The following is a 22,500-nucleotide window of genomic DNA, read 5'->3' as shown; positions in this document are numbered from 1 at the left end:
AGGAAGGGGCGGAGATTGAGAGAGAGAGAGAGAGAGAGAGAGAGAGAGAGAGAGAGAGAGAGAGAGAGAGAGAGAGAGAGAGAGAGAGAGAGAGAGAGAGAGAGAGAGAGAGAGAGAGAGAGAGAGAGACACCGGAGCCTTAAAGAGTTATCAAGCGATCATCTCAAGCTTACACGCCAAGTTGCTATGGATACGGTGGACACCCGTAGATATCTATATATAGGGACGCTAACTATGTGCGTCCTTCTCGCTTTGTGTCAAGGGCAGGGCTACGAATGGAAAGGTAGTGCAGGCTCAAGGGGTGGGGGAAGGGTCAGAGGGGGAGGGGGAAGGGTCAGAGGGGGAGGGGGAAGGGTCAGTGGGGGTAGGGAGGAAGGGTCATTGGGGTAGGGAGGAAGGGTCAGAGGAGGAGGGAGGAAGGGTCAGAGGGGAGGAGGGAGGGTCAGAGGGGGAGGGAGGAAGGGTCAGAGGGGGAGGGAGGAAGGGTCAGAGGGGAGGAGGGAGTGATCAGAGGGGGAGGAGGGAGGGTCAGAGGGGGAGGGGGAAGGGTCAGTGAGGAGGGGGAAGGGTCAGAGGGGGAGGAGGGAAGGGTTAGATGGGGAGGAGGAAGGGTCAGAGGGGGAGGGGGATGGTCCGGGGGGGAGGGAGGGAGAGGGGTGGGGCGGGGGCGAAGGCAGTGGCACTGACATACGTAACATTGACACGGCACTGCAATGATGAATCGAAGGCCGAGTTGCTACAAGGGTGGAGGGAACGGCCAGGGAGTGCCACTGACACCACTGACACTACTGGCACGGGCTAATGAAGTGTAGTGACATGCCAGGAATTTGTGGTGATGTGGACAGATGCGGTGTGTTAATCCGAGAGTGAAACGACATTGCCAAGAAGCAATTTCGAGGAAAGGAATGCTTGCTTTGCTTGCTTTGAGACAAAACAAATTTCTAAGATTGTTTTTGTTCTGGATGACGGACTGGGAGGTGGGGGGGGGGGGAGGCAGGAATGATGGGAGAGAAGGAGCAAGGGAGGAAGAGTGAACGGAAGAAAAGAACAAGTAACAATGACCAAAGACAGTACAAAGAGAAATAAAAAAGACACATCACAAGAAGAATCAAGAAGAAAACAAGAAACATGCCACACTAAAACCAAACAAAGTCCATACTCTAACCAAGAAACCCGACAACACAAATCCCCCATCCCCCTCCTCCTCCCTACCCTCCCCAACCCTTCCTCCTTCCTCCTTCTTTCCTCCCTTCCTCCCCTCCCCTCCCCACTTTCTCCCTCCCTCTTCCCCCACCCATCTCCCTTCCTCCCCTCCCTCTCTCTCCCGAAACAAAAAGAAGTCAAATCTATCAAACCGGAAGTAATATGCCATTATTAAGGTCCAAGTTCTGGTCACCCAAGACGCGCACGAACGCACGCACGCACCAGCCACCGCTACCTTGGAAGAACACCATCGCTTGGGGGCCGCCTCGCTGCCTTGTCACTTCCTAAAGCCCGTCTGTCATACTAACACAGATTCTTGGGTCTCGGAGCTGGTGGGGCTGGCATGGTCGAGGGAGAGAGGGAGGAGGGAGAGAGGGAGAGAGGGAGGGGGAGAGGGAGAGAGGAAGGGGGAGAGGGAGAGAGGAAGGGGAGAGGGAGAGAGGAAGGGGAGAGGGAGAGAGGAAGGGGGAGAGGGAGAGAGAGGAAGAGGGAGATGGGAGAGAGGAAGGGGGAGAGGGAGAGAGGAAGGGGAGAGGGAGAGAGGAAGGGGGAGAGGAGAGAGGAAGGGAGAGAGGGAGAGGAGAGAGAGGGAGAGGGAGAGGGAGAGGGAGAGGGAGAGGGAGAGGGAGAGGGAGAGGGAGAGAGAGAGAGAAAGAGTGAGAGAGAGAGAGAGAGAGAGAGAGAGAGAGAGAGAGAGGAGAGAGAGAGAGAGAGAGAGAGAGAGAGAGAGAGAGAGAGAGAGAGAGAGAGAGAGAGAGAGAGAGAGAGAGAGAGAGAGAGAGAGAGAGAGGATGGTAACGAAGATGGAGAAAGACATAAAGTGAAGAAAGAGAAAGTATACAAAGCCCAAGATGCCGACACAAAGAAGGTGACAAGTAAAAAAACGAAAATAAAGAGAATAAAGAACATCATCAATAATAATGATAATAATGAAAACAACAACAATAATAATAATAATAATAACAACAACAAAAGAAACGGATAACCCAAATATCGAAAGAAAAACAGGGCGCCAGCGATGCTTCTACAGCGGCTTTGCAGTGTATATAGAACACACCCTCCCCCCCCCCAACCCCTACCCCCAACCCCCGTGCCCACCGCCCTGCCCCCTTGCTCCGCTGCCACCTGCCCCCCCCCCCCCCCCTAAGCTAATGAACCATCTCCTTAACCCTGCCACGTGCACCCCACCCCACGCTATCACCCACCCTCTCGTCCCCTGCCACGTGCCCCCCCCCACCATATCACCCACCCCCTAACACGTGTACCCATCCCCTCCATCCCATCACCCATCCCCATGCGCCCCCTCCTACCTACCTCGCCCCCTCTAGCACCCCTCCCGCCAACCCCTCTAGTCCCCCTTACGCCCCCTCCTACCTACCTTGCCCACCACCGGCCCCCATGCGCCCCCTCCTACCTACCTCGCCCCACCAACCCCTCCAGCCCCCATGCGCCCCTCCTACCAACCTAGCCCCCGCCGACCCCTCCAGCCCCCCCATGCGCCCCCTCCTACCTACCTTGCCCCCCCACCGACCCCCTCTAGCCCCCCGCCGACCCCCTCTAGCCCCCCAGGCGCCCCATCGACCCCTCTAGCCCCCCCACGCGCCCCCGTGTTCTGGCTCACAACTTCTGGCATTTCCTTTGAACTTCTCGATCTGGGGCAAAAGGCGGCGGTGTGACACTCCGGCCAGGTCACTCGCCCGCTCGTCTCATCCTTTCGCGTCTGATAAACAACATTTACACAGACCGTCCATTGCCCATTAGTTTAGAATCGCCATTTATCTATTACCTTGACCGTCCATTGCCCATTAGTTTAGAATCGCCATTTATCTATTACCTTGACCGTCCATTGCCCATTAGTTTAGAATCGCCATTTATCTATTACCTTGACCGTCCATTGCCCATTGCTTTTAGAATCGCCATTTATCTATTACCTTGACCGTCCATTGCCCATTGCTTTTAGAATCGCCATTTATCTATTACCTTGACCGTCCATTGCCCATTGCTTTTAGAATCGCCATTTATCTATTACCTTGACCGTCCATTGCCCATTGCTTTTAGAATCGCCATTTATCTATTACCTTGACCGCCCATTGCCCATTGCTTTTAGAATCGCCATTTATCTATTACCTTGACCGTCCATTGCCCATTGCTTTTAGAATCGCCATTTATCTATTTCCTTGACCGTCCATTGCCCATTGCTTTTAGAATCGCAATTTATCTATTACCTTGACCGTCCATTACCCATTAGTTTAGAATCGCCATTTATCTATTCCCTTGAGGTTATCCACTTCTCGTTATCTTTAAAACATATCTATTATCTGTTATCTTTAAATCGTCCATTATCTATGAGGTTTAAATCATCCGCTGTCCATTATCTTTAAATAACCCATTAACTATTAACCATAAATTATCTTTAAATCATTTACTACTCATTATCTTTAAATTATCATTACATACTATCCTTAATTATCCTTGTGATGTGTTTGTAATTAGCCTTCTGTTCAGCGTAAGTGTTGCTTGATCATATATCTTATTATGATTGATTTTCCTAATAGTTTTGTAAACTACAATTACCATTCACTTTTCGCCTGTGTCCTAGACAGTCTATTTGCGTTACTATCTATTGACTTTATCCATGTCAGGAGCTCTTTAATAACATCAATCAGCGCATTAATACATTGATGTCTGACATTAACGCCCTCGTTTGACACGGACTTCAAATTTCAAACACGCCATTTTCCCTTCGTCATTTTATTCCTTATTTATGGAGTTCAGACGCAATATCCTTCCCGGGAGCAGCAGCATCCTGCCTCCCCCCCTTCCCCCCTCCCACAGCTGGCACCTTCTCCCCCCCTAAATCTACCCCCTCCCTATCGCCGCATCCCCCCTCCCCTCCCCTCCCCGTTCGCTTAACGACTTGAAGAGACCCCAAGAACGTTTGTAAGATCTTCGTTGCTTGCCTCTTCTTGCTGTCCGTTTTATCTCTTCGTTCCATTTATGTTTTGTTCTTTTTTTGTGGTTGTTTGCTGTTTTTTGTTTTGTTTTCTCTATTTCTGTTTGTATATTTTTTTTCTTCTTTATCCGTCATGCATTTTTTTTTTTTTTTTTTTTACCTTTCTCCCCCATTCTCCTTTGCGCTTTATCTTTACCCTTTCCGTTCCTCATCTTCCCCCTGTTCTTTGCTTTCTCTTCCTGTCCATCTTCCTTTTACCCCTTCTCGTTCTTATTCCTCTCCTCCTCCTTCTCCTCCCCCTTCGCTTTCCTCTCCTTCCTTCTCACCCTCTCTCGCTCCTCCCTCCTTCTAACCGACTCAGCCAAACAGTTGCCAGATGTGTCACTGACCCCTCTGTATTATACATACAAAATCCCCTTTCCTCTTCTATACGTATCATAACCTATTCTTCCCTCCCTCCCCTCCCCTCTCCTATCTCCCTTCCCTATCCCTAATCACCCTCTTCTTTATCTATCCCCGTGTCCCTCTTCCTATCGGCCTTCGTGTGCGTGCGTGCGTGCGTGCGTCCTACCCCGCAAGGCAACGACCCCCGGCCCATGATAAACGTATCGCCAGATAATAACACGGCCGACCACGCCAACTACGGGGGTCTTCTATAGGGAAAAATTCTGATATTATGTAACACTCTGGCCCTACGTGTTACATCACCGCGAGAGGACTGGATTCCGTTTCGTAATTTATGTTTGATAATCAGAGGGGGTTAGGATTCGATTGGTTTTTTTTTTTGTTATTTATTGAATGGGGAATGTGGGGTTTCCTTTTGTTGTTGCCAGGTGAAGGAGTGGTGTGAGGATTTCTGTTGTTGCGACGAGGGGGGGAGAAGAGGGGTAAGAGGAGAGGATGGGAAGGAGGAGGAGTAGGAGGAGGGGGAGAGGAGGGGAGTGAGAGCAGGAATAATAATAAGACCAACAATAACAACAACAACCATAATAATAATAATAATAATAATAATAATAATAATAATAATAATAATAATAATAATAATAATAATAATAATAATAATAACATCAATAGCAATAATAATAATAACAATAATAATCCTAATCCTAATCCTAATAATCATAATCATAATAATAATAATAAGAAGAAGAATGAGGCTACTAAAAAGAAGACGAAGGAGAAGAGGGGGAGGAGAAGGAGGAGGAAGGAGGGGGAGGAATCGATGAGCAGCCAGTAGAAGCCACGCAGGAAAACCCACTGATAAACCAGGTGTGAGGTCATAAGAGCAGAGAGTGAGATCACGGGACAAGAGAGCGAACAATTCCTCGTCTCCCAATACTATTCTCCTTTATCAACTCCGCTTATGTGTAGATCCAGAAGGAGAGGTTCAGAGAGGGGCAAAAAAGCTCACCGCAGCTCCACTTCGCACCTGCTCTTAGATAAACCTCCAGAGCTCACCTCCACTCGTCCCAACACCTCGTCTCGGCTAATTAAACGACCCGTGGACACCGCTTGAAGTCACGTGCGAGGAAACGGAGACGCTAATTTCCTCCCCTCCCGAGCGCTTAACTAACTCTCCGAAATAACTCAAACCCGTTTTGAAGAAGATTAAAGAAAAATAAGAGAGGCGTTATATACCGCGAGTTATGAATCTCGAAAATTCTCCTCTCGCTCTCCTCTCCCTCCCCCCCTCCCCCTACCACCATTCAGCACCCACAGATGTTTCGAGAAGTAAACATAATCCCAGGTGTTCGGACGAGTTTCTCTCTCCGTCGACATGCGGGCAACATGACAGCCGAGAGAGATGACAATGCCTGTGCATGAATGGCTGCGTAAACGGTGGATTTTTCCATTGATTGGCCATGCCCATATAAACAAGCTATGGGATCGATGCGTCTCCCATATCGACGGCCCTTTATTGAAATCTATGTTAATCACTTCAAAGAATGTATTGATTCTTAATAGGTCCCCCTTCCCTTTTCCACCATTCGCTCTTAGTCGTCTTCTCTCTCTCTCTCTCCCCCTTCCGCACTACCTCTCCCTTTCCATTTCCCTTCCTCTCCCTCTTGCTTCCCTACTCTCCTCCCATCTCTCTTCTCCCTCCCCACTCTCCTCTCCTTCTCCCTCATCCGCGCCACCCTCTCCCTCTCCTTCTTCCTCCCCCACTCTCCTCTCCTTCTCCCTCATCCGCACCCTCTCCCTCTCACCAACAAACCATTTCGCGACCAACACAATGACACTAACCTGCGGCGGTGGTCGTGTCTGTCTACCCGTGTCAGCTGACAGGTCTGAGGTGGGGACTCGCGTGTTTTCCTCCAGGACCCTCCAGGTTGCTCTCTCTCTCTCTCTCTCTCTCTCTCTCTCTCTCTCTCTCTCTCTCTCTCTCTCTCTCTCTCTCTCTCTCTCTCTCTCTCTCTCTCTCTCTCTCTCTCTCTCTCTCTCTCTCTCTCTCTCTCTCTCTCTCTCTCTCTCTCTCTCTCTCTCTCTGATTTGTCAGTCTGTCTATCCCTCTCTCTCCCTCTGTCTCCCTCTCTCTCCCTCTCTCTCCCTCTCTCTCCCCCTCTCTCCCTCTCTCCCTCTCTCTCTCCCTCCCTCTCTCTCTCTCCCTCCTCTCCTCTCCCTCCTCTCTCCCCCCTCTCTCCCTCCCTCTCTCCCTCCCTCTCCCTCTCTCTCTCTGTTTCCCCTTTCCCTATTCGCTCCTCCTCTCCATAAATCTTACACGCCGGCTTCAGCACGCATTCATCCGCTCTTTGTTTGCCACCCACCCTGCCTAAATTCGCCTATCCATTAATCTATCCCATGTACATCCTCCCACTCATCCATCTATCGAACGCACAGTCACTCATTAATCCAACCAACACTCACCCATTCACCCCTTCAACCACATTTCTCACCCATTCATCCATCCAACCAACTCACCTATTCATCCATCCAACCAACTCATCCATTCACCCCTTCAACCACATTTCTCACCCATTCATCCATCCAAACAACTCACCCATTCACCCATCCAACCAACTCATCCATTCACCCCTTCAACCACATTTCTCACCCATTCATCCATCCAAACAACTCATCTATTCACCCCTTCAACCACACTTCTCACTCACTCCCATCTGCCAACGTCTGTTTCCCTCATGATCTCTTTCCGACCCTCATCCTCACCTCACCCTTCACCCTTCACCCTCCCGAGCGGCCTAACGACCCTCCCATCATCTCCTCCCCCTCCCCCCCACCCTTATTACCCCCTGCTGACTCCCCCATCCCGACCTCCCCATGGCTCCCTGTGCGTAAACAGGAGAATATGAATGGTCATGGAATGGATAGTGTGACGGAGGGGCCATACCAGCTCGACGATGAATGGGGACGAAGGAACGGGCGAGGAAGGAATGATAATGAGAGAGAGAGGGGAATGGGAGAGAGAAAAGAAAGCAGGAAAAAAAAGAGGATGAAGACGAAAGGAGGTAAATTTGATCGGCAAAAGGATGGCTGATTCGCACCGCAAACGTTTGGTTCCGAGAAAACGTTCGGTGCAGGAAAAAACGTTATTTTTAAGTCTTCCCCGAACACACAGTGAGTCACAAGTCAAAGCGGGATAACATAAGATTCTTAGAAAACGGAAGCTTGGCGGGGGGGAGGGGGCGGGGAAAGATACGTGACGCATTGAGGGAGGGAGGGAGGGAGGGAGGGAGGGAGGGAGGGAGGGAGGGAGGGAGGGGAGGGAGGGAGGGAGAAAGAGAAAGAGAGAGAGAGAGAGAGAGAGAGAGAGAGAGAGAGAGAGAGAGAGAGAGAGAGAGAGAGAGAGAGACAGACAGACAGAGAGAGAGAGAGAGAGAGAGAGAGAGAGAGCGAGAGAGAGACAGACAGACAGAGAGAGAGAGGGAGAGTAGGAGGGGAGGTCGACACATCACGCCTGCACTCAGGTCATGACCCCAAAGGGTGAAAGAGAGCGATGTCGCACGGAGGAGAAAGAGAGAGGAGAAAGATACACTAGAATGACGCTGCGAAATAGAGCAAGAACACAAGCTCCCTAACAAATACGTAAAACAAATAAATGAAGAAAAAAAAAAACGGATGAAGCAAAACGTTGACAGGAAACAAAATGAAAGACGCAGATATAAGGTATCAGGAAACGTGCGATGGGGGGGGGGGGGGGTCGAGGTGTGTGTGCATGGGGGAGGGGGTAGGAGAGGGGGGGGCAAAGCAGAAACGGGACACGTGTGCAGTCCTGACATACTTCCTCAGAGACGCAAATACTCCACGATGGCACGAAATGCAAGGAAATGTGAACATAGAGGAGGGGGAAAAGAAAAAGAAAGTAAGAGAGGAGGAGGAGAGAGCGAAAGGGTCAACGAAACAAAGAAGGGACACGAAGGTAAGAGGGAGAAAGAAGGCACGAGGGAAAGTAGGAGAAAGAGGGCAAGAGGGAAAGAAAGAGAAAGGGGACATGCAGGAATTGGGGTCTGGAACGAAGGGAGAAAAATATCGGCAGGGAAAGGGGGACAGAAGAGAGAAGAGGAAGGGAGGGGGAGGGGAAAGGACCAAGAGGAAGGGAGAGGCAGGAAGGGAGGGGGGAAAGGGCCAAGAGGAAGAGAGGGTCAGAGCCAGGTAGCGAAAGAGCCACGGTGGCCCTGAGTCTATAAACCAGGTAATCACCTCAAACAAAGGCAAATAACAACAGCGCGAGTGCGGCGACCAAAGCCCTGACCCACAGGAAGTTCATGCGGCTGTGCGTATGTATTACCTTTGCCGGAGTCCACTTGGTTGTTGTTGAGGACGTCGCTGTCCGTGCTGCCGGTCGGGGAGTGGTGCCGCTGGGGGTAGCCATGGTGGTGGAGGCGTCGCTGAAGGCAGTCCACAACTTCCTCCTCCTCCTCCTCCTCCTCCAGAGTCTCTAAGCTCCCGCCGGGCTCCTCCGCTAGTGTCCTGTGCACCCCCATGGCGCGGTCTCGCCGTCAGGGTGGTGGTGACGCTACAGCTCGCCCGGGGACACGACCCGCCACTTGCCCTGCGGACACCAGCTGTTGGTGCTGCGCGTGGGCGGGCTCTCCTCCCGGGGGATTTCTTATTTACCGCGCTTCCAGCTGCCGTCAGCACCTCACGTAGGCGTCAGCAGGCGCGCCTCCGTCAGCAGTAACAGGTGTGGGAGCAGCGCTCGCGGGGAGGGAGGCCTGGCTGGGCAGAAACACTCTCACCGCCCGCGATGCCTCCAGACGGTTCCTTGTCGCCGCGGCTGCACCGAGCTCCGCCTACGGTCTGCTCGCTGCCCGTCGGCCTCTCCGCTCGCTCTCTCCGCCTCTCTCTTGCTTGGGCGCCCAGATCACAGGCGCCGATTCCTCCGATTAGGCACTAGGTTTTGTTACGATTAGTGTATTCATGTATCACCACTAGTTAGATTTGTTCTTGTTCCTGTATTGCATTCCTGAGATATAGATATAAAAAAGCCTTTAAAATCACAGATAAACAGAAGCTTCGCGATTGTATGTATATACACATTAAAAAAAAAATCCACGCCATAGATGCATCCTAAGAACGCCATCCTACCCCCCCAAACTCCCCCTTAAACCCTTAAAAATAAGAAATAAAAAACGGTTCTAAGCCTAAAAGCAATCATCTGGCACTGTGTCGGCACCGCTCCTCCCCCCCTCTCTCTCTCCAGTGGCACCCACGCCCTCACACGCACCGCCGCCCCTGTACGCCCACGTGGCTAAACCCTTCGAGACTCTCCACAATACTAATGCTGGACAAGATGGAACGGGCGGGCGGATGAATGAATGAATGTGTGTGCGTGTGTATGTGCGTGTGTGAGGTGTTGGTTTATGCGTTCATGAGTATAGGGACATGGGTGTGCATGAGTACAGGAGAGTAAGAGAAAAAACCCACAAAAATTTCGATCCCATTCTTCCTACACCTTGGTTTCTATCCTCAATTATTCCTACCATCATCCATCTTCCCCTCTTTAACCCTTCCTCCTCATACCTCCCCTATTCGTCCTTCCCTTCCTGCTATCCTACTCATTCCTCACCTTCCTTTCTACTTCTTTTTCTTCCTCCTCCTCCCCATCTCTTCCTTCTTCCCACCTGCTCCCCCATCCCCTGCCTTCTTCCCACAGCACTTCCTGCGGCGGCGCCCGAGCCGCACGGCGTCGCAGGTGGCAAGTAACGCGAAGGCGGCGAAGGAGCCCTCGAGGGAGGCCATATGTCACGCCTGGGTCGCCATCTAACTGTACGTGAGCCGCTGTCTGCCGCCCACCCGCCCGCCCGCCCGCCCGCCCGTCCGTCCGCCCGCACGAGGAACTGTGTCGAGAAAGTGGGTCATCCGCGAGCAACGGTGGATGGGAGCCGCCGCCGCCGCCGCTCGAACGGCCGCCGCCACGAGCGGTTGGCCTTCACTTTTTCCCACCATCGCCAGCGCAGCCTCTGCCCTCGCCGTACCTTCCATCACAACGACCTGCCGCCCCAGCTGCAGCTTCCTTCTCCCTGTGGCTCTCCTCCATCTCTGTCTTCTCCTTACTCCCATTCCCCCTTCCCTTCGTTCCTTCCCTCATGCATACCGTTACTCCTCTTCGCCTCCGCCCCGCATGTGCCTACACAGGGTCTCAGGTGTGAGTACACCGGGTATTTATAGTGCCAAGCTGAGGATCAGAATGTCAGCTATGCCGCAGCGGGATTCATTGCTGGTGGAAGTGGTGGTAATGGTGGAGGTGAGGTGGTGGTCGCCGTGTTGGCTGCTGCTGCTGGTGCCTCCCTGTCTCTCTCCCTCCCCCCGGACCATCGCCACCACTCTCTCCTCTTGCTCAACCACCGCCTACACCATCAGCTGGATCACACTCCCTCCCTCCGTCGCGAATCTAGGCTCCAGAGCGGCTCTCGGGTCTTCCTCCACCCGCGGTCCCTTGGCTCGAACGTTCCACCTGCTACAGAAAACCCACCTGGCAACTTTGACAATAGGGAAATCGAACGTGCACAAGGCCGTGCGTTGAGCAACCCACTCTCACCCTTTACGTGCCCTTCCCAGTGAATGGGAATCCCATAGGCGCACTAAGCATCGTCACCGCACGTGCATATGGCCCACTTGGCCCACTTGGCCCCCGTTCCTTGCGAATCACGACCCTTCCGTCAAGTACCATCCGGGAGGTCACTCGCGTGCCACAACTTGCCAGACGTCGATATCTGACTCACAGGTTGTCTCCCGAGGATCAAGTCGTGTTTCACTTTTCCACACATTCACTAATTACGGTCGTTTGGTAAGCAACGACGAGCTCACACGGTCCTGGTAATTGCCACGTCTGCACCTCGCCATTTGGACCTCAGCTTGGATCAGGCACGTTCTCTTTCTCACTGCGTTTGGCCGAGCAACCGACTCGCCCCTGAGTCACACTTGCTTCTCTTACCACAAATAATCACTCAAAGCACCAGTAATCCAGTTTCAACGGCGTGTACATTGATGTAAAGTGAGCCGTATGGAGAGCCGTGGTCCCGCGCACAAGTACCACGAGTCCGATCAGCTGACTACTGACTGAAACAGCTGAGTGTCACAACACGACCACCTGATACGGACCGAGTTGCCAACGCGCACATTTTCCCCGACCGACTAAACGTATCCAGTATGGCGCTGCAGGGGCAACTTGCCATATTGTTAACTATTACTAAGATATGCTGAGGATTCTCAGTATTTATCCATTATAAAATTTTAGGAAATGAATGACAGAGAGACTAAATAACAACAACTTTACGGAAAATGCGAAACTGTCAATCGTCTCCCAAGGATTCCTCCAATGTACTGCACACCCAGTAGCTCCACATAAAAAAGTAAATTAGTTTTTCAAGGATGAATTTTCTTTGGGGTACCTGTATTCACCATCCCTTAAGAACTCTATGCATTAGCTATCCTTTGTCTCTGCCCCTCACCCCCCACCCCCCACTCCGCCTCTCACTCTCTCTCTCTCTCGCTCTCTCTCTTCCTCCCTCTCTCTCTCTTCCTCCCTCTCTCTCTCTCTTTTCCTCTCTCTCTCTCTCTCTCTCCTACTCCCCGTCTCTCTCTTCCTCCCTCTCTCCTACTCCCCTTCTCTCTCTTCCTCCCTCTCTCCCACTCCCCCTCTCTCTCTTCCTCCCTCCCTCCCTCCCTTCCTCTTTCTCTCCCTCTCACGTTCCTCACATCTGGCCAATGTCTGAACCCGCACACAAAATGGGCTAATCGTCTACGCAAACAGTGTGGCGACAGTACTGAATACAGGTGACGAAAGTGGTTCACGATGAGCTTTTATCTATCCGTCTGTCTGTCTGTCTGTCTGTCTGTATGTCTCTCTCTCTCTCTCTCTCTCTCTCTCTCTCTCTCTCTCTCTCCTCTCTCTCTCTCTGTCTGTCTGTCTGTCTCTCTCTCTCTCTGCCCCCCTATCATATCCACTTACCTCCTTCCTTCCCGCCTCTTTACCACATGCTCCTCTCAATTATCCTACCCACGTATCCTTTCCCTCCCCTCTCCCTCTCTTTCTCGCTTTCCCTCTATCCTCCTTCTTTCCCTCTTACTTTCCAACTCACAGGAGACACCCGCACAGGCCGCCTAACTTTTCGTTGTCGATGAAAGGCACAGAAGCGCTGTCCAGTTTCCTCTCCCTCCCTTCCCCTCTGCCTTATTTGTTTTCCCTTCCCTCCCCCTCTACCTTATTTCTTCTTCCCTTCCTCCTTCTCCCCTCCACTTTTTTTCATTCTTCTACCCCTTTCCATCCTCATATTTTTCCCTCCCTCCCTCCCACTTTCTTCCCATACTCTATCTCCCTCCCTTCCTCCTTTTTAAAATCCCTCCCCCTCCCTCTCCTCTTTCTTCCCTTCCCCTCTCCTCCCTCCCTCATTCATCCCTTACCTTTCCTCTTCAACTTTCCCACTCCTGTTTTCGCTTTCATCTCTCTCCCTCCTCCTCTCTTCTTTCCCTTCCTGCTCCCGTTTTCGCTTTCCTCTCTTTTTCTCTCCTCTTATTCCCCTTCCTGCTCCCTCCCTTTCCTCTTCTTCCCCTTCCTGCTCCTGTTTTCGCTTCCCCCTCTCTCCCTCTCCTCTTATTCCCCTTCCCACTCCCGTGTTCGCTTCCCCCTCTCTCCCTCACCTCTTATTCCCCTTCCCACTCCCGTGTTCGCTTCCCCCCCTCTCTCCCCTTCTCTGACTCCCCGTTTGCGTGCGAGAACAAGCGAGCGAGTGGTCGAGCATCCCGACCCCCCCACCCTCCACCCCCCCCCCCACCCCCAATCGCGGATCCTACTTTCCCGTCGGCATCTTGTCAACCAGGATGTCTTCTCGGCCTCATCATGCGTCCGGCGGCTGGTGGAGGTGGAGGTGGAGGTGGAGGTGGAGGTAGCGGTGGAGGTAGAGGTGGAGGTAGTGGTGGAGGTGGAGGTGGAGGTATCGGTGGAGGTAGAGGTAGCGGTGGAGGTGGAGGTAGCGGTGGAGGTGGAGGTGGAGGTAGCGGTGGAGGTAGCGGTGGAAGTGGAGGTGGAGGTAGCGGTGGAGGTGGAGGTGGAGGTCTAGGTGGAGGTGGAGGTAGCGGTGGAGGTGGAGGTAGCGGTGGAAGTGGAGGTGGAGGTAGCGGTGGAGGTGGAGGTAGCAGTGGAGGTGGAAGTGGAGGTGGAGGTAGCAATGGAGGTCTAGGTGGAGGTAGCGGTGGAGGTGGAGGTAGCGGTGGAGGTGGAGGTCTAGGTGGAGGTAGCGGTGGAGGTGGAGGTAGCGGTGGAGGTGGAGGTAGCGGTGGAGGTAGCAGTGGAGGTAGCAGTGGAGGTAGCGGTGGAGGTGGAGGTGGGGGTAGAAGTGAGAGTGGGGGTAGCGGTGGAGGAGGTGGTGGTGTTGGTTGGAGTGAGAGCGGTAGCGGAAGTGGAGGTGGAAGGAGGGGTAGGGGTGGAGGAAGAGGTGGAAGTGGAAGAAGAGGAGGATATGGAAGTGGAAGAGGTGGTGACTGAGGCGGTGAAGATGGAGGTGCTGGTGAAGCTGGGAATGGGGGCTGGGGTGGAGATGGTGGAAGACGAGGAAGAGGAAAATGAGGAGGGGGAGGAGAAGGAGAAGGAAGAGGAGGAGAGAAGGACAAGGGCAAGAAGGAGTAAAAAAGAAAATCGAGATGAAGCAACAAAACGAAGCGATACAAAACCTTTTCTCTTCTCTCCCTTCCTCTCTCTTCGCAAAATCTTACTTTCACTGCTGCTTGGCTGCTACTTTTAATACAAGGTAGTGACGAGAGAGAGAGAGAGAGAGAGAGAGAGAGAGAGAGAGAGAGAGAGAGAGAGAGAGAGAGAGACAGAGAGAGAGAGAGACAGACGGAGGGAGGGAGGAGCGGTGAAGAGGGGAAAGAGAGAGAGAGGGGGGGGGAGGGAGGGAAAGAAGGAGGGAGGGAGAGAAAGAGAGTCAGAGAGCGAGAGAGAGAGCGAGAGAGAGAGAGAGAGAGAGAGAGAATTAGAGCGACAGACAGACAGACAGACAGAAAGGGAGAGAGAGGGGAGAGGGCACAGCGGCGTTTGGCGAGCGTCCAGTACAAACCAGCGTGCATGACTCAAGTTTACGGTTAGCTCTGTGGTAGGCCTATTGTATGTACGTTCCTTCGTGGTTCCCTCTCTGTCTGGTCACGTGTAGGCCGGTGTAGGCAAATCCAGTCCGTCATAACCCAATCAAAAGTCGTTCATTTGTGACTGTGATTGGACTTACCTTCTCCAGTCAATTGTGCTTGTCCCGTGGTGTGTAGCAGGCGTTGTGGGTGTAAGACACTGCGCCTTTATGAATGATCGTACCTAATACCATAGTAATAAGGTAATTTATGCATGAATCAGCAGACACATAGATATGTGCATGCATAATCAAATATACAAATAAATAAACAAACAAATAAATAAATATTAAATACATAGAATTACATACGTGAATACAAATATGTATAATATATATATATATATATATATATATATATATATATATATATATATATATATATATATATATATATATATGTATATATAATGTGAATGTGCGTGTGTGTGCGTGCATTTGTATGTGCATACGGTACCATTACATAACGCGAGTGTATACAGAGCCAGACCAGATCATATTGTTTATGTATCATTCTCACTATGCCACTCCGGGTTGTCAAGCCACCTCATAACAATGCTTAAAAAAACACATGATTTGATAAGCTTTTTCATTTCAACACAACAGTATGCATGGCGGCTAAACTTCCACTTAGCATAGGCCTTGCGTGAGGTGTCGCCAGGCGCTGGTAATGATGATGGGGGAGGGAGGGGGAGGGGAGGGGTACGGGGGAAGGAGGGAGGGGGTCATGGAATGGCCATGGTGGCTGTACACACCTCTTATGCTGCTACACTTTACTTTCACTTCGTCTGCCAGTATTCGGTGGAGAAAGTCTCTCTCTCTCTCTCTCTCTATCTCTCTCTCAGCGTCTGCCTCCACCTACCTGCTCCTCCCCCCCCCCCTGCGAACTCGCTTCCTTCACCCTCTTACTGCAATACTTCCCAAGTGACTTTCGATTCTTAATAGCAATGCGTGAGTGCCAGAGGTAATTCGCCCAGCTTTATCTCTCGCCACTTCCATTCGGTATATAATCTCTGGGTTGGACTCGATCCTGCGCCATTTATATTTCTAAAAAGGGTCGAATTTACCTGGTAACGTAATTCGTCGTCGTGTGTGATATTCATGTGTGAAAATGGCTGGTCGTCCACATGCCATTTCACGCGCATTTAAGAGGTTCGTGGCATTTCTACGCTCCTTATTCTCGCGGATAGACCCGGCGGCCTCGCATAGAAAACGAAGTGAATTTAGAAAATGTAATAGAAGCGGCGGGCAAACTATAGCAAACTGTATCCTCTCTATCCCATAACCAATTCAGGCCCGACGCGACCAAACGTCTCGAGGGGCTGCCGGAACGATGGCAGTTGCATCATTACTGAGTAACATAGAGTAAAAGTCCGGGAAGCTTTCGTCCAGGAGCCTTGAACGTTACCACGGCTGATGCAACGGGCGCAACGTGCATGGATGAACGTCGCTGACCTACTTTTTACGCCCATCCAGCGCGTAGTTGACCCACTTACGTCGCACACATACCTACTTGTCCAGTGTTTTAGTGATTCACATCCTCTAATGACACAGCCGGGGTATCATTCGAACACCTGACAAGACCCGGCTGCGAACACTTGGCTCGCGCCCGACAAGGAAAAAGCTTTGAACTCGTTAAAGAGCGATAACGAAGGACGCAGGAAGAGGCCGCAGTACATCCGTGTTCATGTACAATGACGGACGCGATTCGCAAAGGGGAGCGGGGCCCAAAGGGTTCACTGAGAGCAAGGATGTCAGATAATGTTCATAATGAACGAGTGGTATTGATCAGCTGATCCAACATGAACGAAACATGCCCTACACAGCTCGGATATGTCAAACAGTTGGGCAGATGAGCCAGCGCTAGGAACAAGATGAAGCAAGACTAGCACAGATCACGGCATCTGCATTCTGCAATGCGTCCCAGAAGCAAACTCACTACATTCCTCCATCGCACTCGCTGCTTCACATCCTTCACGCTTCCTCCCACTTACATTCTCCCTTGTTCACATTCTTCACGCTCACTTTTCTGTTAGTACGTATACGCATTTAAGGTCTACGTTATTTTAATTTTACTAAGTATTATTATCCCCCCTGTCTGTCTCTATTCCCTCTCTCTTCGCTCTCTCTCTCTCTCTCTCTCTCTCCCTCTCTCTCTCTCTGTCTCTCTCTCTCGCTCTCTCTCTCTCCCTCTCTCTCTCTCTCTCTCTCCTTCTTGTCCCTCTCACCCCCCCTCTCCCTTTTCTCCCTTGCCCCCATCCAGCATGTACGCGCGCGCGTACCACAGACAGACAAACAGACAGACAAACAGACAGACACACACACCCACAACTACCCACCCACCCACCCACCCACACCCACACCCACACACACCCACACACACACACACACACACACACACACACACACACACGCACACGCACTCAATGCAAGCTCGCAACTCCACATGTTGCGATCTAGTTCAGGCCGCCCTGGGAGCGCGCGGAAGGCCATCGCCAGAGACCGAACGCGTCCCTCACAACTTGAAAGGAACGTGTAAATTTGAGGTCAATGTGAAAGGTGGGTTTTGGGGCCGTAGAGTTTCTTCGACCCTGCTCCTCTTTCGCGGTACGTGGCTGTGGAATGTGTTTTGATAATAATAATAATAATAATAAGCGGTGTGCGTTTTTTTGCGTGTGTGTGTGTGTGTGTGTGTGTGTGTGTGTGTGTGTGTGTGTGTGTGTGTGTGTGTGTGTGTGTGTGTGTGTGTGTGTGTGTGTGTGTGTGTGTGTGTGTGTGTGTGTGTGTGTGTGTGTGTGTGTGTGTGTGTGCGTGTGTGTGTGTCCGTGTGCGTGACATTCTATCGTTAACAGCTGATGCTTATTTGATAATCCGCTGAAATGCTTACGAATATGGACATACCTTTCCTCCTTCAATAAATTTACTCTCTATATGGCGGTCAAATGATGTAACTATACACTCTCTCTTTTCTACCCCACCCACTCCCTTCTCTCTCTCTCTCTCTCCCACACACACACATACACTTTTTTCAATCTCTGTCTGTCTGTCTCTGTCTCTGTCCTTGTGTGTCTGTCTGTCTGTCTCTGTCTCTGTCCTTGTGTGTCTGTCTGTCTGTCTGTCTGTCTGTCTCTCTCTCTCTCTCTCTCCCACACACACACGCACACACACATTTCTCTCTCTGTCTGTCTGTCGGTCTTTCTCTGTCTCTGTCCCTGTCTGTCTGTCTCTGTCTGTCTGTCTGTCTGTCTGTCTGTCTGTCTGTCTGTCTCTCTCTCTCTCTCTCTCTCTCTCTCTCTCTCTATATATATATATATATATATATATATGTATATATACACACACAAACACACACATCACACATATAAAACCTCGTACGTGCGCGCATACGAACCGCCACCCTCACCCACACAGAAGCACATACACACGGGTCACGCACGTGTACAGAAGCACGCACATCTTCCTCCAGATAATGTAACTGCGCAAGTCCCGAAAGAAGAAGAAAGATAGAAAGGAAACAAAGAAAAAAAAAAGACTTTGTTCTCACTCTTGATTTATGGTCATTATTCGTTCCTCTCTCTCTCTCTCTCCTTTTTGTTCTTGCTTCCCAATTTCGTCGTGTTCTTTGTCTCCCCTTTATTCTGCCCCTTGTCTCTACCCTCTCGTTTATTCCGTCTGGTCTCTTGTTGTGTGTTTGTGTTATTATCTTTTTATGCTATTGGTTATATTCCGTCATATCTGACTGATTTTGTTGATGTATAGAAGTATTTTTTATTATTTATTGTTTGTAATCAGATTAAAATTTTGGATTTTAAGAGCTATTTACTAACATATAACTGCACTTATACAACAAACAAACAAACAATGTAAGCAAAAACAACCAAAACAAACCGACTTAAATTTAACCACATACATACACACATCAGTATCATACATTACTTTCGGCAATCTCAAGTAAATATATGATTAAAAAAAAAAAAATAAATAATAACATCACCAAACCCACAACGACAAGCAAAGCCAACGCCTCCCCTTACAGTGACCCCCCTCCCCCTCCCCCCCTCCCTCCAACGCCTCCCCCTACAGTGACCCCCTCCCCTCTCCCCCACCCTCCAACGCCTCCCCTTACAGTGACCCCCTCCCCTCTCCCTCCAACGCCCTCCAACGCCTCCCCTTACAGTGACCCCCTCCCCCTCTCCCCCTCCCTCCAACGCCTCCCCTTACAGTGACCCCCTCCCCTCTCCCCCACCCTCCAACGCCTCCCCTTACAGTGACCCCCTCCCCCCTCCCCTCCCTCCAACGCCTCCCCTTACAGTGACCCCCTCCCCTCTCCCCCACCCTCCAACGCCTCCCCTTACAGTGACCCCCCTCCCCCTCTACCCCTCCCTCCAACGCCTCCCCTTACAGTGACGCCTCTCCCCCCTCCCCCTCCCTCCAACGCCTCCCCTTACAGTGACGCCCTCTCCCCCTCTCCCCCTCCCTCCAACACCTCCCATTACAGTGATCCCCCTCCCTCTCTCCCCCTCCCGCCAACACCTTCCCCTACAGTGACCCTTCCCCTCCCTCCAACCTCTCCCCCTAAAGTGAACCCCTCCCTCCTCTCCCTCTAAGTAACCCCCCCCTCCCCCAACAGTGACCCCCTCCCCCTCTCCCCCTTCATTGACCCCCTCCCCCTCTCCCCCTACAGTGACCCCCCTCCCCCTCTCCCCCTACAGTTACCCCCCTCCCCCTCCCCCGAACGCCTTCCCCTACAGTGACCCCCTCACCCTCTCCCCCTCCCTCCAACGCCTTCCCCTACAGTGACCCCCCTCCCCCTCCATCCAACGCCTTCCCCTACAGTGACCCCCCTCCCCTCTCCCCCCTCCCTCCAACGCCTTCCCCTACAGTGACCCCCCTCCCCCTCCATCCAACGCCTTCCCTACAGTGACCCCCCTCTCCCTCTCCCCCTACAGTGACCCCCTTCACCCTCCCCCCAACGCCTTCCCCTACAGTGGCCCCTCCCCTCTCCCCCTCCCTCCAACGCCTTCCCCTACAGTGACCCCCCTCCCCCTCCATCCAACGCCTTCCCCTACAGTGACCCCCTCCCCCTCTCCCCCTACAGTACCCACCCTCCCCCTACAGTGACCCCCCCTCTCCCCTCTCCCCTACAGTGACCCCCTCCCCTACAGTGACCCCCCTCCCCCTCTCCCCCTCCATCCAACGCCTTCCCCTACAGTGACCCCCTCTCCCACTCCCCCCCTCCCCCCAACCCAGTGTAAGGGGCCCGCGCTTGCCCTGATTGCTCGTGCTTGCATTCGCCGGCACGTAATGCTACGGCAAACAGAGGCGATTGTGTATTTCCGTGCCAAGTCGCCTCGCCGGCCACGTCAGGAGGTTAAGTCTGGTTTGCAATACATTCCAGGGACCTTTAAAATGTTTGCTCACAGGCGGACGTACAGGTATAAATATGGGCTGCGCTGGGTGGTGGTGGTGGTGGTGTTTTTGTTGTTGATGGTGGTGGTGTTGATGAGGTTGTTGGTGGTGGTGTTGATGAGGTTGTTGGTGGTGGTGTTGATGAGGCTGTTGGTGGTGGTGTTGATGAGGTTGGTGGTGGTGTTGTTGATGAGGTTATTGGTGGTGGTGGTGTTGATGAGGTTGTTGGTGGTGGTGTTGATGCTGATGGTGTTGTTGTTGCTGTTGTTGATGGTGTTGATGATGACGCTGGTGTTGTTGATGATGGTGATGTTGATGGTGTTGTTGATGATGGTGGTGGTGTTGATGATGATGTGGATAATGGTGGTGATGATGGTGTTGTTGATGATGATGTTGCTGATAATGATGATGATGTTGTTGGTGATGATGATGATGGTGTTGGTGATGATGTTGCTGATGATGTTGTTGTTGTTGTTGATGATGATGTTTTTGATGGTGTTGGTGTCAGTTGGTGATGTTAATGATGTTGATGGTGTGTGTGTGTGTGTGTGTGTGTGTGTGTGTGGGTGGGTGTGTGTGTGTGTGTGTGTGTGTGTGTGTGTGTGTGTGTGTGTGTGTTTGATGATGTGCATGTGTCTGAGAGGGGAGGGGAGACAAGAGGAGGAAAAACAGACCAAAAAGAAAAATGGAGATGAGAACATCGAGGAAAAAGGAAGGATAAATATAACGAGAGAGAGAGAGAGAGAGAGAGGAGAGAGAGAGAGAGAGAGAGAGAGAGAGAGAGGAGAGAGAGAGAGAGAGAGAGAGAGAGAGAGAGAGAGAGAGAGAGAGAGAGAGAGGAGGGGGGGGAGAACGAGAACGAGAGAGAGAAAGAAAGAGAGAGAGAATTAAAGATAGAGGATTAGAGAGAGAGAGAGCGAGAGATTAGCATATGCCAATCCGATGCGAATCACAACCAGAGTCATGTTCCCCCGTCCCCCCTCCACCCCCCCCACCCCCCACCCCACATGCCAACACTTGCGCCGTAGTAATTTAATGAAAACGTCACGCCTAACCTTGAGAGTGCCAAGAGTCCATGGCACTCTGGTATCAAAACTCTTTTTTTCGCTGGCATGTCTATCTTACTTTCTTATCTACTGCTTCGTCTACTATTACCCACACGCCTTTCTTGCTTTTCTTTATCTTTCTTTCTTTCTGTCTGTCTCTATTCTCTCTCTCTCTCTTCGCTCTCTCTCTCTCTCTCTCTCTCTCTCTCTCTCTCTCTCTCTCTCTCTCTCTCTCTCTCTCTCTCTCTCTCTCCCTCTCTCTCTCTCTCTCTATCTCTCTCTCTCACACTCTCACACTCTCACACTCTCACACTCTCTCACTCACTCACTCTCTCTCTCTCACCTACTCTTACGCACTTCCTCTCCTTCTCTCTTCTCCCTCCTCCCTCTTCTTCTTCTCTCGTCCGCTTTAGCATGTATTTTCTCTTGGCATTCCGTCTCCGCCGATACTTACTCGCACAAGTGACAACCGCACCGAAAGGGTTGGACTTGTGTCTGCAATTCTGTCGCTTCGTCCAGAAAATGAAGGATTTTTTTCCTTTTATAATAGTTTTTATTTTTATTTATTTATCTTTTTTTATTTGCATGTTTCCCTGTTTAAATTTGTTGGGGGTTAGGTTTGTTTATGAGAAGGGGAAGGGGAAGGGGAAGGGGAAGGGGAAGGGGAAGGGGAAGGGGAAGGGGAAGGGGAGGGGGAAGGGGGGGGGAGGATGTGGGAGAGGAGAGGATAGAGAGAAGGGGGAAAGAGGAGAGGAAAAGAGATTGAGAGAGCAAAGATGAAGAGGACATAAGATAGACGTGAAGGCCGGCGGTGGATAGGGGTTAGGAGGAGAGGCGAAACAATGAGAGATAAGAGACAAAAAGAGAAGAGAAGAGAGAACCAAAGAGACAAGACCGAGAAAGAGAGACAGACAGACACAGCCAGTGTCACACTTGCACGCAGAAAGAATGTCAAGATAGGAGTGAGAGAGAGACAGAGAGGGGGAGAGAGGGAGGGGGGGGGATGGGATACCGAGAACGATCTACGTTTTCTATGAACTCATCAACCCCTTAACGCAAGCGCACACACACACACTCTCTTCTTCTTCTTCAACTCGTCTCAACATCACCATCGCATCCACTCCTAACACCACGACACCATCAACTCACCATCACCAATATGTCACCCCTTCTTAATGCAACTTAACCTCCCTCACCACCCCCGGTATCATCACCACCCACATTGGCAACGAGTGTCGTATCCACTCCCAACACCACCAGGTCATGTTCACCACAACACTATCACCCACTCCCCCCCCCCCCCCAACCAACA

The 22,500-nt window shown here is 51.5% G+C and overlaps 1 protein-coding gene across 5 annotated transcripts in view; it reads right to left on the bottom strand.

Moving 5' to 3' along the window:
- Nucleotides 1–22,500, bottom strand: part of LOC113821205 (ribosomal protein S6 kinase alpha-5) — a 115,090-nt gene that overhangs the window by 52,369 nt on the left and 40,221 nt on the right. Inside the window, exons 1-2 of one of the 5 annotated variants that reach the window (XM_070117622.1) lie at nucleotides 11,550–11,688; nucleotides 8,901–9,578 (exon numbers count right to left, since the gene is read on the bottom strand). The exons of 1 other annotated variant lie outside the window; for it this stretch is intronic. In XM_070117622.1, the coding sequence (XP_069973723.1) occupies nucleotides 8,901–9,096 (196 nt within the window). In that variant the 5' untranslated portion in view covers nucleotides 9,097–9,578; nucleotides 11,550–11,688. Of the gene's footprint in view, nucleotides 1–8,900; nucleotides 9,579–11,549; nucleotides 11,689–22,500 lie in introns of those variants that run through there. 3 more of the 5 variants (XM_070117623.1, XM_070117624.1, XM_070117626.1) reach the window with 3 other exon arrangements.

Source organism: Penaeus vannamei, chromosome 41 (genome assembly GCF_042767895.1).
Source record: "Penaeus vannamei isolate JL-2024 chromosome 41, ASM4276789v1, whole genome shotgun sequence".
Classification (NCBI taxonomy): domain Eukaryota; kingdom Metazoa; phylum Arthropoda; class Malacostraca; order Decapoda; family Penaeidae; genus Penaeus; species Penaeus vannamei.
Note: the sequence above shows the minus strand (reverse complement) of the source record. Positions and strands in the feature narration are given on the sequence as shown.